At 43.2% G+C, this 17,409-nt stretch overlaps 1 protein-coding gene across 7 annotated transcripts in view; it reads left to right on the top strand.

Annotated features, from left to right (window-relative positions):
- Positions 1 to 17,409, top strand: part of Phactr4 (phosphatase and actin regulator 4) — a 75,057-nt gene that overhangs the window by 18,613 nt on the left and 39,035 nt on the right. For 2 of the 7 annotated variants that reach the window (XM_075946514.1, XM_075946509.1), the window contains exon 1: positions 6,714 to 6,962. The exons of the other annotated variants lie outside the window; for them this stretch is intronic. In XM_075946514.1, coding sequence (XP_075802629.1) covers positions 6,917 to 6,962 — 46 coding nt within the window. In that variant the 5' untranslated portion in view covers positions 6,714 to 6,916. Of the gene's footprint in view, positions 1 to 6,713; positions 6,963 to 17,409 lie in introns of those variants that run through there. 7 annotated transcript variants of the gene reach the window in all.

The following is a 17,409-nucleotide window of genomic DNA, read 5'->3' as shown; positions in this document are numbered from 1 at the left end:
GGGTCCTCGGGCTTCTGAAGCAAGCCCTTTACCCACCAAGCCATCTTACTGGCCCCCAAGTGGTTCTCGCATGCTCTAGTGTACTGTGTACTATATATGCTATTTTTTAAGCCTCTCAAGACAATTTCTACTTTTTTTGTCTCAAAAAATGAGGTGGATGTGGTCAAGGAAGACACTGAGCGTCCAGCTCTGACCTCCACGTGCCTACGCGCTCAGTGTCTCACACTACAGCCTCGGTTGCTCTTGAACAGACAGCCGTCTTCCCGCCTCCACCTGGGCTTAGACAGGAGCCACCACCCCCAGCCTCACTCTCTACTGTCAAGGAAGATGTGAATAAATAGATGATCACTGCAAAGGCTGCGTCTACTGTAGGTAGAGGTTCGTTCAGGATAACTGATTACATAAGACGAGTGGCCAGTGCCGACGCAGGGACGAGCGGCTTCGAGGACCTCAACTGAGGAAGCCGCGTGTGACCTGGGTATTGAAGAGTGGCAGCTGGCAGATTTAGGAAGGAAGATGGAGAGAACAGCGTATGGCAAGTGAGTTAGACCAGGGAGCACAGGTGTCATAGCTTAGGAGTCCCAAGGGTCAACAGGTCTAAAGAGGAGGGTAGAGGTGGGAGAGTTGTGAGAATAGGTACAAGGTCAGAGCCTCTGGGCTTGAACACTTGATGGTCCTGCCTCAGCCTCCCAAGTGCCTGGGTTATAGGCATGTGCTGCCAGGACTGCGTACTTGGAGTCTAAGGGTCACTGTGACCTATGTTGAAGATAAGTAAAAAGATGGTTGTGAACCCTGTGAAAGAGTCGTTCAACTCTCCCCACCCAACTCCACCTGCTGAAAGGGGTCAAGACCAGAGGTTGAGAAGCCCTGGACTTGAATTGTATTATTAATAAACTTCACTGGTCACCAATTTTTTTCTACTGTATTATTTTTCATGAGCAGAATGTAGTTATTTTTATAGTTACAATAAATGAAGATCAAAAAGCCTTAGTCTTCTAATGAAGAAGAGCACCTTATAAAGCCAGATAGACATGCCAGCTAAGCTCTATTAAGGAACCACGGCATCAGTGAGGCGTAGGAAATCAGGCCATTGTAGGGTCTGAATTGTGCTCAGCACTTCCTAGCAAGTAGCATTCACTGCTGGTGACTCAGAGATGACGACTAACGACGGCTGCTCCATCCTCCTTCTCTCTCTTTCATAACTCTTTACGACTCAGCCGGCTCGCAAACTGCCTCCAAGTAAAGGAGACAGGACCTAGGCAGAATCAGCCCTCAGTCACGTATCTGTGGGAGTGCAGTAACTGTTTGAGGCTAGCCATGGCACCTGAAAGTTATTCAGGAACTTCTAGCAAGGATTCAGGTTAAGGGGCATTCCTTTCTGGCTTATGTACAGAAGAATCCAGCCTTTATCCTCTCCTAAATAAAAAGTCTGAGTAATAAACACCTGGTGCCACTGTGAGTCAGTAGGAATTCCTGCAAAATAACTAAGGATGACTATGTAAATGTTGTTTCTATCAAACTCACTCCAGCTAGTAATTCAAATGCACTTTCATGTTTTCAACCTTCAATTTTTTAGAACCACAGGAAGTATGGGGGTTATGAATAATTAATTTTTTTGACAGTACGTTTTGTTTGGGTTTTGTTTTTGTTTTGATTTTCAAACCAGGGTTTCTTTGTATAACAGCCCTGGCTGTCCTGAAACTCACTTTGTTTTTTGTTTTTAAATTTATTAAAGATTTCTGTCTGTTCCCCGCCACCGCCTCCCATTTCCCTCCCCCTCCTCCAATCAAGTCCCCCTCCCTCGTTAGCCCAAAGATCAATCAGGGTCTCTGTCCTGTGGGAAGTCCAAGGACCACCCACCTCCATCCAGGTCTAGTAAGGTGAGCATCCAAACTGCCTAGGCTCCCACAAAGCCAATACGTGCAGTAGGATCAAAAACCCATTGCCATTGTTCTTGAGTTCTCAGTAGTACTCATTGTCTGCTATGTTCAGTGAGTCCGGTTTTATCCCAGGCTTTTTCAGACCCAGGCCAGCTGGCCTTGGTGAGTTCCCGATAGAACATTCCCATTCTCTCAGTGTGTGGGTGCACCCTTCGCGGTCCTGAGTTCCTTGCTCGTGCTCTCTCTCCTTCTGCTCCTCATTTGGACCTTGAGATTTCTGTCTGGTGCTCCAATGTGGGTCTCTGTCTCTGTCTCCTTTCATCATCAGACGAAGGTTAATATTCAGGAGGATGCTTATATGTTTTTCTTTGGGTTCACCTTCTTATTTAGCCTGAAACTCACTTTGAAGACCAAGCTGGCCTCCTGCCTGTGCCTCCTGAGTGCAGGACCACTGCCCAGCCTTTTCATAGAACTTTTATGTTTTGCATCACATATACCTTTGTTTCTAAATTTGGTTTAAAACAGAGCCAAATGCACTCGGGTCTTAGGAAAACAATCTAGTGAGACCAGAGGAAAGTCGTACAACTCGCACCTAGCCTTATCTGTCTATGCTAAAGCAGCCAGTGCAATACTACCTTTCTAAAAGCTTTATAGGTATTTTAGATAAAATGTATCCTGAAAACAGAACCTTTCAAGAAACAAGCTTGGTGATTGTCATTTCAGCTAAAAGCTATTTCTGCTCATGAAGAAGCCTTAAGAGAATCATGATTCCACAGGGGTGGTAACTTAAGCTGTAAATCCTTGCATTTGGGAGGCTGAGGCAAGAGGACTGACTACCTTGAGTCTGAAGCTAGGTAAGCCACAGAGTGAGGCTGTCTCTAAATAAAGATAAGAACACTCACACCCCTATTCCCTGGCTTAGGCACCAAGACCTCTACAATCTAAAGGAAGAGTCCTGTAATGTCTAATCTTCACTGTGAACTTGACCGGGCAGTGAAGCACCATGGAAACCCACCTCAGGCTTTACTTAGAAGGGTATTTCCAGAAAGGTTTAACTAAGGCAGGTAAAATGGCTTGCTATGCAAACGTAGAGACCCGAGTTTGACATCTGGAATTCACATAGAAGTGTAGAAAAAAAACAACTGCACAAAATTGTCCCCTGACCTCCACATGGGTGCTGAGACATGCATTTCCACACTATCCTAAATTAATAAATAAGTTTATTACAAAGAAGGTTTACCTTAGGAGGGAAGACTCACCCTCCATATGGGCAGCATCCTCCCATGGCTAGCGTGACTGAATGGACTGAATGAAAAGAAGAAAGTGGACTGCTGAGACGGCTCAGCTGGTAAAGGCTTTGCTGCTAAGCCTGGCACCTGCATTATTGTTAATTGAGAAGTAATCTCCTACTGACCCCGAAGGGTCCCCATTTCAGCTATGCTGGCTGGCCGGTGAGCTGTAGGTGTTTCTCTTGATGTAATCCTCATAACTCTATGAGTAATTATCTCCATTCACTGTATGCTTTCTTTCTTTTTTTTTTTCTGATTTAATCGTGAAATAAAGTGATCCCTGATTGATTCCTCACTACTATCACATGAAGGGCTTGGCATTTATATTCTTTTACTTACTTTTTACAATTCTCTTGTGCAAAATAATGGGACGTGGACTTTTACCCGCAACCCCCAGATAGGATTTTTTTTTTTTAGATAGTATCTCTCTATGTAACTCTGGCTGTCCTGGAACTCACTATGTATATCAGGATGGCCTCAAATTTGCAGAAATTTGCCTGCCTCTGGCTCCTAAGTGCTGAGATTTTAATTGTACACCATCATGCCTGGCTAGGATTAAAATTTCAAATTCATTATGAACATAACATTTTTCCCCCACCAAAGTGAGTTTCTTAACTCACATGATCATTTGGAATGATAGAATCCTCTGTGGTCTGCACATTTTTTCCTTGTCTCCATTGTTCCATGCTCTTTGCCCTGATGGCCTTGTTTCATTTGAAACGGTCTTATATAATGTTGGTTGCCTTTAACTTCTCATTTCTCCTACACTAATATCCTGAAAGCTTGAGTTGCAGGTATGTACATTTTCCTTTGTTTCTGGGTTCCATAAAAAGCTTCAGATTAATTCTGTTTCTTGCTGGAGCTGGAGCTCAATGCTTTCCTAGCATGCATGAGGCATGTTTGTGTGGTGGGAGGTTCAGGTTGTTAAAGACTTGCTGCGTGTACACTGTGCACTGGGCTACTTATGTCAAGCATTGGTAGTTTAAGGATAAATAATACGTTATTGTCCGGACCATGAGGAGCTTCTAGAGTATCAGGGAAGTGTGAAGATTATTGCAGTTCAAGGTGTTGCATACATCAAGACCATTGCCTAGTTCAGAGCTTCTCAACCTGTGGGTCTTAACCCCTTTCAGAAAGTGGGGTGGGGAGAGTTGAACAGATCTTTCACAAGGTTCACTTAAGATCATCTGAAAACACAGATATTTACATTATAGTTCATAACAATAGCATAATTATAATTATGATGTGGCAATGAAAATAATATTATGGTTGGGAGTCACCACAACATAAGGAACTATATTAAAGGGTCACAGAATTAGGGAAGTTGAGAACCATTGGTTTTGTCCATTCTTTTTGTTTGTTTTCTTTGAGTTTTTTGAGACAGTTTTACCACGTAGTTCAGGTTAGCCTGGAACTTGAGTCTTCTGCCTTTACCTCCAAGTGCTGGTTTGTACCATTGTGACAGACAATCAGTTCTTTGTCTTTTCAATAACTGTCTCTTGATACTTGTTCCTTTTTCTCACCTTGATCGTACATTCTCTGGCTTCCTCTAGACACACCCACCCACACATGCATACACACGCATACACACACACACACACACACAGACGTGTATATTTGTGTGTTGCCTGTGTGCTCATTATACTCCGTTGTAGTTCCTATTACTATAAGCACTTAGGGAAAAACCTTTTTTTGATGCCAACACAGTGTTAGGCACATAATCAGTGTCTATAAATCTTTATTAGAATTTTGTCAATGTGGCTAAGGAAAGGCTTTGGCGAAGAAAGGAACAGTTGAGCCTGTTCTTAAAGGGTGGGCAGATCCTCCCCACTTGGATTTGAGAAAGAAATTCCAGGCAAATGAAAAACACAGTGAAGAATATGCACAGATGAGTAGAAAAGCCCCTACCAGGGGGTGAGATAGTCACCGACAGATGCCACCTCCACAGTTGGCTTGACTGTATAATATTGCCTGAGTGTTTCTGTGCTTTTTCCTCATACTTACCCCTTAGCATTTTAGTTATTTTTTTGTTATTATTGTGATTTTTGTGTTGTTTATTTCCTATATCAAAACTGATAATAAGACCCTGGGGAGGCCGGGCGGTGGTGGCGCACACCTTTAATCCCAGTACTCGGGAGGCAGAGGCAGGTGGATCTCTGTGAGTTCGAGGCCAGCCTGGTCTACAAGAGCTAGTGCCAGGACAGGCTCCAAAGCTACAGAGAAACCCTGTCTCGAAAAAACTAAAAAAAAAAGAAAAAAAGAAAAAGACCCTGGGGAGATGGTTCAGTGCTTGCTGTGTAAGCATGACGACGCCAGCATCATGCCCAGAGATTGTTGATGCTATTGAGGAAGACAGACCAATATCAATCAACCTCTGGTTCCATACGAGCCTCTGCATACATGTACACATGCACATATTACACCATGCACCACACACACAAAAGTTGATAATAGGGGTTAGGGGGCAGTGAGATGGCTCAGCAGGTAGAGGTGCTTGCCACCAAGCCTTTCAACCTGAGTTTCTTCTCCAGGATCCACATGGTGAAAAATGTCTTTTCTGATCTCTACAGGTATATGCACACACACAAATAAATGTCATTAAAAAATGTTTTAAAATAGAAACTTGGAATGTAGCTCAGTTGCTGGCCTAGTGCCTAGACTACACAAAAGCCCTGGCTCCATCCCAGCATCGTATAACTACATATAGTAGCATGAGCCTGCAGTGCCACTCTAAATCCTAGCATTTGGGAAATGGAGGCAGGGGGATCAGTGCAAGGCTACTTAGTCCAAATTGAGACCAGCCTAGACTACATGAAACTGTCTCAAAAAGTGGGGAAGGTCCTAAATAATCATACATTTTTACTTCAGAGATTCCAAAGAATTTAGGATATATATGTATATATATTTTTGAGGGGTTATTTTATGTACATTTTTCCTGTATGTATGTACTTGGTCCATGTACCTGGTACTTACAGAGGTCAAAGGAGGGTGTTAGATCCCTTGAAACTGGAATTATGTGTGGTGGTGGTAAACTGCCGTGTATGTGCTAGGAATGGAACCCAGTTCTCTATAAGAGCAACAAATGCTCTTAGCTGCTGAACCATCCCTTCAGCCCCAACACACACACACACACACACACTCACACACAGAGGAAAGGTGTTCTACAGTGTGGGTGCATGGGGAAGTAACAAAATAATCAGCCTATATACAACACATTCAAGAATAACTGGATGATCTGTAAGTAAACTCATATCTAAAGTACGCCTCTGAAACCCGCATGAAACTGTTACTCTGAGCCCCGCTGGTGATGTGGGATGTTTTGTTGTGATTAAATGTCTAGGGTCTCTGCTGTACTTTGGGGCAGGCTTCCTATCTTCTGTGTCTAAGTGGCTTCTAACCAAGCTCAAAGTCAGGAAGAGGAGGTGTGGGCTTTTGGGCTGTGCCGCCCGGCAGCCCAATTGTGGTTGGCTGTCTCCTCCCCTTCCGCACCGGAGCTCTACACACTGTGCACTCTGGAATGACAGGCATTCCTGTGTGAAGAAAGTCTGCGTGAAGACATTTGTGAGAGCCACAAGTGGCCCGGGAGCCCGGGGTCCAGGAAAGCAGAAACTCCAGCTCTCACGCTGTTTCCTGGCAGTCGGCAGTGACACAGGGTTGCTGGTCCCTGTGTGGATTTGTCTTTTAGAGAAGTTTGCTTTTGTCCGGGATAGTTTGCTGTTGTGGGCTACATCTAAGACAATTATAATCATGGGGCAAGCTGATGTCTCCAGACCGGTAAATCCAGATGCAGTGGGTGAGTAATACGAACAGAGAAATAGACATCTTGGCAGGAATGAGGCAGGTTTACAGCTGAAGTCGCTGTCTCTTAGAAATTGGAATGCAAGACTTCGGCACATTTCTGAAAGTTTGGGAGAAATGAATGAAACCTTTAAAGTTGTTTCCAGTCGAGTGTGTTTGCCCCTCACAGTCTTGTTTACCTGCTCTCTGGAGCCCTGTGTTTTAGATTATATTGCTAAGAGGTTACATACTTGTTGATTCCGTCTTTGTAGAAAATAAAAGTTACAGGAGCTGTTGCGTAGAGGTTAGAGGTATTTACTGATATTTTGCAGGTTTGGGCAGTTGTTAAGTGTGTGATCTAGAAATAAAATTGCCAAATTATAAAAGCAAGAGCGTTTTAATACTGAGTTCGAGTTTTAGACTTGTTCTATTTTTCCCAAGCTTTTCTATTGTATCAGAGTTGCTCCTCAGAAGGCACTGTGCTGTGGGAACTGCTGAAGTGTTACTGTCTGGGGCTAGCTCAGACCGGGCAGCTGGGATCTGTGAGGAGTGTGAGGTGCTGAGCTTGACCGTCATCCTGGCGGCACATTCCGCTGTCTTTGTAGGGAATTGTATTTGATGACAAGAGTAAATGGTTTAACAAAGAAGATTGGAAAAAGTCAAGTGGGAGAAAGCATTTAGGTTATTTCTGGACAATGTGCTCTTTAGGAAAAAAGGTTAACTGGTTTAGGAAACATCAGGAAGCCTCTTTAATCTGTTTTTCTGTTTGTTTTGGTTTGGTTTGGTATTGGTTTTATTTTGTTTTCTCTTTGCTAAGAAATAACAAATCTAAGATGGACATGGTATCTTAATCCCAGTATCAAGAAGGCAGAGGCAGATGAATCTCTGCTTCTTAGGTTCATCTGGTCTGTACAGTGAGTTCCAGGCTAGCCAAGGCTACCCAGTGAGACCCTGTCTCAAGAACAAAACAAAATAAAACAAAACAAAATCTCAGTAACATAAAATGAGATGTGGTGGGGATTAAAGAAAAGCGTAGCAGTCTGGGGAAGCAGGTGCTGCTTCTCCCTTGTTGCAATTTAGTTTCTGATTTCCAGGGAAGTTTTTCAGGGTTTCCCGAACCTGAGCCCACGATGACAGAGTGTTTACCCAGTCCCAGACTGGAGGACCCCAGTTAGCTGATCCAGTTTCTTGCTTTACTTTGACCACTAGGCTGAGTCTTTATCAGTTCAGTACTTTATTGTTTAAGAAGGTGAAAGGCTTTATAGAAAAGGGAATACAGAAAAATGTAAGAAACCCTCCAGGACTACTTTGCAGCTTGGGAAAGTAAGTTAAAACATAGGGGCTGCTGGATGGGGTACCCGTTAGTAACCCCAGTACTCGGAGGCAGAAACCAGAGGATCAGGAGTTCAAGTTTTAGGTTAGCCTAGGTTTTAAGAAACCCTGTCTCCCACACACAAAAATTTAATTAAGTAATTTTTAAAAATCAAAAAACAAAGTAGAGATACCCTGTCTTAGAGTTTCTTCTTGCTATGAAGACACACCATGATCAGGGCAGCTCATGAGGAAATCATTCATTTGAGGTGTCAGCTTACTCTTTCAGAAGTGAGTCCATTATCAGCATGCGGGGATCATAGCGGTGTACAGACAGACGTGGTGCTGAAACTGAGAATGCTACATCTTGCAGGCAACAGGAACTCAACTGACTGTCAGACTGAGGGAAGCTTGAGCAAAGGAGACCTCAGAGCTCACCCCCACAGTAACACATTTCTTCCAACAAGGCCACGCCTCCTAGTAGTGCCATCCCCTTTGGGGGCCATACTTTTTCAAACCACAACATACCCAACCCCTGCCTCCTTACTTTCCAATGACATGTTGCTTTTTGCTCCTAGAACCAACCATCTCCTATATGTGATAATTACCCACTTTTGCAGGGTCCACTTTTTTTTGTGGTTGCTGCTCCACTGGTCTTCTCTAACAAATACAGTATGGTCTCAAGTAATGGCAGGCTTTTATCTACACTATGGAAATGAAAAAAAAAGTGGGGGGGGGGGCTGCTGAGTTCTACCCAAGGTGCTCAAGAGTGTACTCTAGATGGAAGGTGCTCGTCTTAGCTGCACAAAACTCTGGGTTCAATCCCCAGCACTGCATAAACTTGGGTGCAGCACGCAGATGTAATCCTGACATTCTGGTGGAGGCAGGAAGACCAGGTCAAGGTTATTTTTATTATTTTTATTTTTTTTTAGCCTGCATGCCCGCAGGCCAGAAGAGGGTACCAGATCTCATTACAGATGGTTGTGAGCCACCATGTGGTTGCTGGGAATTGAACTCAGGACCTTTAGACAAGTAGGCGGTGCTCTTAACCACTGAGCCATCTCTCCAGCCCTCATGGTTATTTTTAGCTACATACTGAGTGCCAGGCTTACCTGGGCTGCCTGAAACACTGTCTCAGGAACAAAAAGATCAGTTTTGCCACTATAACTATAACAAAAAAATTTTGGGAGACTGGAAATGTAGTTTGGCATAAAGTACTTTCTAGTATGCATGAAACTCTGGATTAGATTTGATCCTAATCATGGTAAAAATTTATTACATATATAATAATAATCATAAATAAAATGTTTTAATTAAAAAAAAATTAGCCAGGTGGTAGAGGTGCATGCTTTTAATCCCAGAAGAGGCAGGCAGATCTCTGCGTTCGAGGCCAGCCTGGTCTACAGAGTAAATTCCAGGATAGTTAGGGCTATGTAGATAGACTATCTCAAAACCAAACAAACAGAAATTTTACTCGTATGGGTGTTTGCCCTGCATGTCTGTGCACCACATGTGCTTGATGACCACTGGGACCAGAAGAGGGCACTGGGTCTCCTGAATCTGGAGATACAGGTAGGTGGGGGCAGGAGTCAGACTTAGTCTTAGCCGCTGAGCTAGCTCTCCAGTGTTTAGGAAATGTTTCAGTAGGCAGCTGTTTAGAAGGCTACACAAGATCCTTCAGAAGGATAAATATACTAAGACATGTAGACTGAGGTAGTTTGAGACTGTGGTCTCAAACTCACAAAGATCCTCCTGCCTCTGCCTCCCAAGTGCTGGGATTAAAAGCATGCACCACTACCACCTGGCTTTCTTTTTTCTTTACAAAAAGAAGCTGTGTGTGTGTGTGTGTGTGTGTGTGTGTGTGTGTGTGTGTGTGTGTGTGTGGTGTTGTGCATATGCATATATTCATGAATGCATGCCGGTGAGACCTGAGGTAAATGTCGCTCACCTTCTCAGTCACTCTTTCTCCTGTTATCATGAGTGTGCATATATGTGTGTGGGGACGTGTGTAGGTCATGTGCAAGTCAGAGGACAACCCACCAGAGTCTGTTCTTTACTTCCATCCTGTGCCACCCAGGAAGTAGACTTCTGCTTTGGTGACTAAAGTCTGAGCCCCACCCCACCCATTTTCCTTTTATTTTTTCCTTTTTAAAGAAGAGGTTTTATGTTGGGGTTTTAGTGGTACATGCTTTTAAACCTAGTAGTCAGGAGGCTGAGGCAGGCAGATTTCTGTGAGTTCAATGCCATAGGATCTGCATACTATTGGAGGCCAGTCAGAGGAACACAATGACACTGTGGTGGTTTGAATATTAATGGCCCCTGTTGACTCATGTGTTTGAATACTTGGTCCTTAGGGACTGGCACTATTAAGAGGTGTGGTCTCGTTGGAGTAAGTGTGCTTTTCTTGGAGGAAGTGTGTCACTAGGGGTGTGTTTTGAGGTCTCAGAAGCTCAAGCCAGGCCTGGTGAGTCCCAGTCTCTATCCTGCCTTCTGATCTGGATATAGAACTCTCAACTATCACTCCAGCACCATGTCTGCCTGTGTGCCACCATGCTTCCTACCATGATGACAGTGGACTATACCTCTGAACTCCAGCCCTAATTAAATGTTTTCCTTTATAAGAGCTGCCATGGTTGCCAGGCAGTGGTAACGCACACCTTTAATCCCAGCGCTCAGGAAGCAGAGGCAGGTGGCCAACCTGGCCTACAGAATGAGTTCCAAGACAGTCAAGGCTACATAGAGAAACCTGTCTCAACCAGAAAAACAAACAAACAAACAAACAAAGAGTTGCCATGGTCGTGGTGTCTCTTCTCAGCAATAGAAACCCTAAGTAAGAGAGACACCTTGTCTCAAAACAGACAAAAGACACGGCCTCACTTTGTAGCCCTGACTGGCTTTGAAATCCCAGCCTGGCCTCAGAAAACAGATGCCATCATACTGGTCTCCCCCGCCCCTTTAATAAAACATGTTTGAAAATGTGAGCTTGTGTATGTTTGTGTTATTGTGAATGCGATACACACATGCCACAGTGCATGTGTGGTCAGAGGACAACTTTTAGGAGTCAGTTCTTTTGCACTGAGGGTTCCGGGGGTTGAACTCAGGTTATTACGGCTGTCTGACAAATGCTTTTACACTATGAGCAGTTTCGCTGGCTCTTCTATCTTATTTATTGAGACGGGATCTCTTCTTGAACCTGAGTAGACTATCTGGCTAATGGGCTCCAGGGTCCTATTGACTCCACCCCTGTTCCCTCCGTGCTGGGTTACAGACACAAGTTACCATGGTGCCTTTTACATGGGTGCTGGGGATCCAAACCCAAGCCCCCGTAGTCGGCAGTCAGGCGTCATTAAGTCTGCTTGTCATGTTGCCGAACTGTAACACAGTGGTCATTTTCTATGTGGTGTGGGGATTGTACCAGGCTGAACAAGCACTCTGCCACTCAGCTGCACCCCGCCTGCATCCTTCTTGATGCAGTTGTGACTGAAAATACATTTTCCTAAGGTAGACTCAGATCTGCCTGTACTTAAAAATGCAGAGACCTTATCTGTCTGTCCCTCTGTCCAGTGCATTCTAATTCTGGTGGTCAAGGCTGTGGGAAATCTCCAAAAGTGGAAGGCTTTCTCTGCACAAAGGCTACTTTGTTCATTAGTGAAACATTTTGTTTTCTCTAATTTTGTTGCAGTTTTCTGAAACTATTCCTTAAATCCCAAAATAAGCCTCTTTTACAGGACAAAAAAAATGTGTTAAGTACTGTGGCAAAGTAACATAAATTATGCTATTTACAAAATTCTGAAGGCTGAAACAGGAGGATCATATTAAATTTCAGGCCAACCAGGACTGGAGAGTGAGGCCCTATCTTAAAAAATAAAATAAAACAAAAAAGCCAAAAAGGACCAAAAATATTGCCAAGCTAGCAAAGGTACTTGTTGCCCAGATCTGATGACCTGAATTTGATCCTGGAACTCACTGGTAAGAGAGAACAAGCCAGCCTTTAATTCCAACATTCAGGAGGCAGAGGCAGGCGGATCTCTGTGAGTTCAAGGCCAGCCTGGTCTACAAAGTGAGTTCCAGGACTGCCAGAAGCCCTATTTTAGAAAACCAAAAAATAAAAGTTAAAAAAGGCAGAGAGCAAACTCTTTCAGGTTTTCCTCTGCCCTCCACACATGCGGCCTGGCATGTGCACATACACATAAGTCATAAACAGTGAGTGTGGGGGGAGACAGGGATGACACGATGACTTAAAACAAAAAATACCCCAAAATTAACAAATAATAATTTTTGAAATTGATAAGGTACAAATGATAGACGTGGAATTAAAATAAGCCAGGTAATTTAGACACTTATTACAAATCTAGTGAAGGAATGTCGAAGACTTGCATTCTGTGGATTTCTGTTGCATGGCTATACTTAGCCATCCATCATAGGTGAGGTGGAGCTGGTTGTAGGCCAGGTGTGATGCTGCACATCCACATCTGTAAGACCAGGTGCTCGGGAAGCTGAGATGAGAGTGAGCTCAAGGCCAGTCTGGGCAAGTGAAGCCTCTTCTCAAAATAAATGGAAAGGATGCTAAGGATAGAGTTTATCGGTAGAATGCTTCCCTACCGTGCAGGAGGCCTTGGTTTCAATCCCTAGCACTACCAAATAGAAATATATAAAATTATACAGTCTTTGATCTAGGGTGTATTGTTTAATCCTATTATTTTCTTTGTTTAGTTATGCATAGGTATAACTTACAAATAGTTAATGAATACCTGTAGATGTAAAGTTTTAAAATGTTTGGCTTGGTTTTGTTGTTTTGAGACAAGGTTTCTGCTATGAAGTCCAGGCTAGCCTTGAACTCACAATGTACTTTTGGCTATTCCTCAAAGATACAGCTAACTGTAGACAAAAGTTTCTATCCTACCCAGTTCAGTCCCAAAGAAGCACACAGAGGCTTATATTAATTATAAACTGTTTGACCTATTGCTCAGGCTTTTTACTAACTAACTTTTACAACTTAAATTAACCCATAATTCTTATCTGTGTTTAGCCTCGTGGCTTGGTACGTTTTCTCACTAAGGCACTCTCATCTTGCTTCTTCTGTGTCTGGCTTGTGACTGACTCTCTGCCCTTCCTCTTCCCAGAATTCTTAGTCTGGTCACCCCACCTATACTTCCTGCCTGGCTACTGGTCAATCAGCATTTTATTAAACCAATATGAGTGACAAATCGTTACAGTGTACAGAGCATTATTCCACAGCAGCTAACCTCCTACTTTAGTCTTTGAAGTATTTGAATTATAAGCATGTACCATTATGGCCAACTTCTAGTGTATGGTTTTTTAAAAAATTATTTTATGTGCATTTATGCCATGGGTGTCGGGTCCCCTGGAACTGGAATTGCAGATAGTTGTGAGCTGCCATGTGGGTGCTGGGAATTGAACCCACTTCAATTCTGGAAGATCAGCCAGTGCTCTTAACTGATAAGCCAGCTCTTCAGCCCCTCTAGTGTTTTTTTTTTTAATTTATTACTTTATTTTAGGTATTTAGTTATTTTGGGGCAGAGAGCATCCTTTATGCCATGGCATGTGTGTGGAGGTCAGTTTGAAGGAGTAGGCTCTCTTCCCACCATAGGTTCTGAGAATGAATTCATCCCATCAGGCTTGCATAACCAATTCCTTCTTCTGCTGACTATCCTGACAACCTGTCTTTGCTTAAAAATAAATGTGTGTATGTGTGTGTGCATGTGTACATGCGAATGCACACCTTCAATCCCAGCACTCAGGAAGCAGAGGCAGGTTGATCTCTGAGTTCAAGGCCTGCCTGGTCTACAAAGCAAGTTCTAGGACAGCCAAAAGCTACACAGAGAAATCCTGTCTTACAAAACAAAACAAAAGAAAACAACCCACCGCTGGTCATTGGTGGCACATACTTTTAATCCCAGCACTTGGGAGGCATAAAAATTTAAAATAAAAAGCAGCATGATAAAAAAAAAAGGGCCACAGACTTTGAAGTTAGAGAGATTTCAATATATATCCCCATTTTGTCACAAATTAGAATTTTTTTATTTTTATGTGTATGGATGTTTCTGTTCTGTTTTAAAGATTTGTTTATTTATTATGTATCCCTGCGGGCCAGAAGAGGGCACCAGATCATGGTTGTGAGCCACCATGTGGCTGCTGGGAATTGAAATCAGGACTCTGGAAGAGCACACAGTACTCTTCACCCCTGAGCCATCTCTCCAGCCCATGTGTGGTTGTTTTGTCTGCATGTACCTTGTGTATGTCTGGTACCCAAGCCAAGAAGAGGGCATCAGAGCCCCTGGGACCCCTGGGACTAGAGATACAAAGAGATGTGAGCCACCATGTGGGGGCTGGGAATCAAACCTGCGTCCTCTGGAAGAACAGCCAGTGCTCTTAAACTCTGAGCCAACTCTCCAGCCCTGTCACACATTTGTAAAATACTAAAATTAAACAAAGTAAGGCATAGGTGTAGCTTAGTGATAGGCCACCTAACTAGCAAGCACAGAGCCCTAGGTTTATTCCCCAGTACAACAGAAGAAAAAAGAAAGAACAAAAAGGTAGTATATGCCTGTAATCCTGCTACTTGGAAGGTTGAGGCAAAAGATTCAGGAGTTCAAGGCCCAACCTCAGCCACGTGAGACCCTGTCTCCAAAAGCCATTTGAATGAACAAACAAAACCAAAAACGTACAGCTGAAAATATCTTCAGAAATTAATTTCTCCTTGATAAAAACAGAAGTGCAGAAAGAAACAAAGAGTTCATAAATGATATATAGAAAATACAACAGGGGCTGGAGAGATGGCTCAGAGGTTAAGAGCATTGCCTCTTTTCCTAGCGGTCCTGAGTTCAATTCCCAGCAACCACATGGTGGCTCATAACCATCTGTAATGGGGTCTGGTGCCCTCTTCTGGCCTGCAGGTATACACACAGACATAATATTGTGTACATAATAAATAAATAAATAAATATTTTAAAAAAAGAAAATACAACAGTATTGTTTGTTAGAACAATAAAATATTTTCTGTGGTTTATTGTTACTTGTATTTAGAAGTGAAATATGTGATAATAGCTCAGAAGATTAAAGTTAAATAAGAGTCTTTCATTGTTTAGGAAGCAGTAAAAGTCTAAATCCACGTAGATTAATAAATCAAGGATGTAGAAGACAAGACAAATACAAACAACAGAAATAAAGCCATACTGACAGTGGAAATCTCAAATGTAGGTGGACTAAGAACCCCAGTAGAGACGGCTGACTAGTTATGGCACCGTACACCTGTGATACCGGTGCTTGGGAAGCTGAGCAGAGGAACTTGAGTTTGAAGCCAACCTAGACCTTGTTTTGAGGGGGCAAAAAGTCAGTTATCAAATGAAATAGGAAACTAAAATTGAGGTAAAAGTATTTCTACAATGTATAGGAATTTTCTTCTTAATAAAAATGGGTCCATTCAGGAGGAAACCATCTAGGCTAGAGCGATGGCTTCACGTTAAGTGCACTGCTCTTGCAGAAGACCCAAATTTGGTTCTAAGCATTCACAGTAAGTGGCTCACAACCTCCTATTACTCCAGTTCCAGGGGATCTGATACCTTCCTCTGGGCTCTACAGGTACCTACATGAGCACATATGCACACACACATACACATAATTTTAAAATTTATTAAAGGGGTATAAAATGGCTTGGTGGTTAAGAGGACCAGGATTAGATCCCAGCTCCCACACAAGGGCTCACAACTGTTGCCACTTTAGTCACCGGGGAGCCAACTCTTCCTAGACCCCCAGGCACCAGGAAAACCATGGTGCAGACATACACAAAGGCAAAATACCCTTCCATTCCTTTAAATCTAAGGTAATATTAATTTCTTTAAAATATTTGTTTTTTCGAGACAGATTTCTCTGTGTAGTCTTGGCTGTCCTAGAACTCCCTGTGTAGACAAGGCTGGCCTTGAATGCACAGAGATCTGCCTGCCTCTGCCTCCCTAGCACTGAGATTAAAGGTGTGCACCGCCACCACCTGGCTCTTAAATCTTTTTTTAAGATGGGCAGTGATAGCCGGGCGGTGGTGGCGCACGCCTTTAATCCCAGCACTCGGGAGGCAGAGGCAGGTGGATCTCTGTGAGTTCGAGACCAGCCTGGTCTACAAGAGCTAGTTCCAGGACAGGCTCCAAAGCCACAGAGAAACCCTGTCTCGAAAAACCAAAAAAAAAAAAAAAAAGATGGGCAGTGGTGGCGCACACCTTTAATCCCAGCACTTGGAGGCAGAGGCAGGTGAATCTCTATGAGTTCAAAGCCAGCCTGGGTTACAGGAGTTCCAGGACAGCCAGGACTGTTACACAGAGAAACCCTGTCTCAAAAAACCAAAAAGAAAAAAAATTAAAGAAGAAAACATAACTAAATTTACAATTATCCAAGAGACCTTGTCACACAGAAAAGCAACCAATTGATTTCATAGCTAGAGATGTCACAGTGCCTCTCCCAACAGTTGTTGGAAAAAGCAGACAGCACACCAGTCAGGGTGTTAACGATAGTGTAACACAGTGAACCAACTTGACCTGAATGGCATATTTGGAACACTGCACTACACCCAACCACGTCACAATGTACATCGTTCTAGGTTTGTCTGTTTTGAGATAAGGCTTGCATATACATAGCCCATGCTGCCCTTAAACTTGTAATCCTCTAGCCTCAATTTCCGCAGTGACAGTACTGAGATCATAAGTGTGAGCCATTGGGTCCTGCTCATGATACACTTGTTTATCACTTTAATTTTTAAAGAAATTACCTATTATGTGTATGTATGTGCACTATATATGAGTGTCTGTTGCCTATAGAGGTCAGAAGAAGGCATCCAATCCTCTGAAACTGGAGTTTTGCATGGTTATGAGTCACCATGTAGGTGCTGGGACTGACACCTGGGTCCGCTGGAGGAGCAATAAGTGCTTGTTCTTAACTGCTGAGCCATCTCTCTAGCCGCTTATTACTTTGTTTATTGTTAGTGTAAGTGTGCGGTATATTTTGGAAGGCGGTTAGTCTGTTCTCTCTTCTGTGAGAGAACTATGGTCATCAGGCTTGCTCAGTAGGCTTTTACCCATAGAACTATCTCTCTGGCTTTTTTACTTTTGAGTTAGGATCTCACTATAGTTCTGTGTCCTGGAGCT

This window comes from Microtus pennsylvanicus, chromosome 13 (assembly GCF_037038515.1).
Source record: "Microtus pennsylvanicus isolate mMicPen1 chromosome 13, mMicPen1.hap1, whole genome shotgun sequence".
NCBI classification, from domain to species: Eukaryota; Metazoa; Chordata; class Mammalia; order Rodentia; family Cricetidae; genus Microtus; species Microtus pennsylvanicus.
The sequence above is the reverse complement of the archived record's forward strand: the minus strand, read 5'-3'. Positions and strand labels throughout refer to the sequence as shown.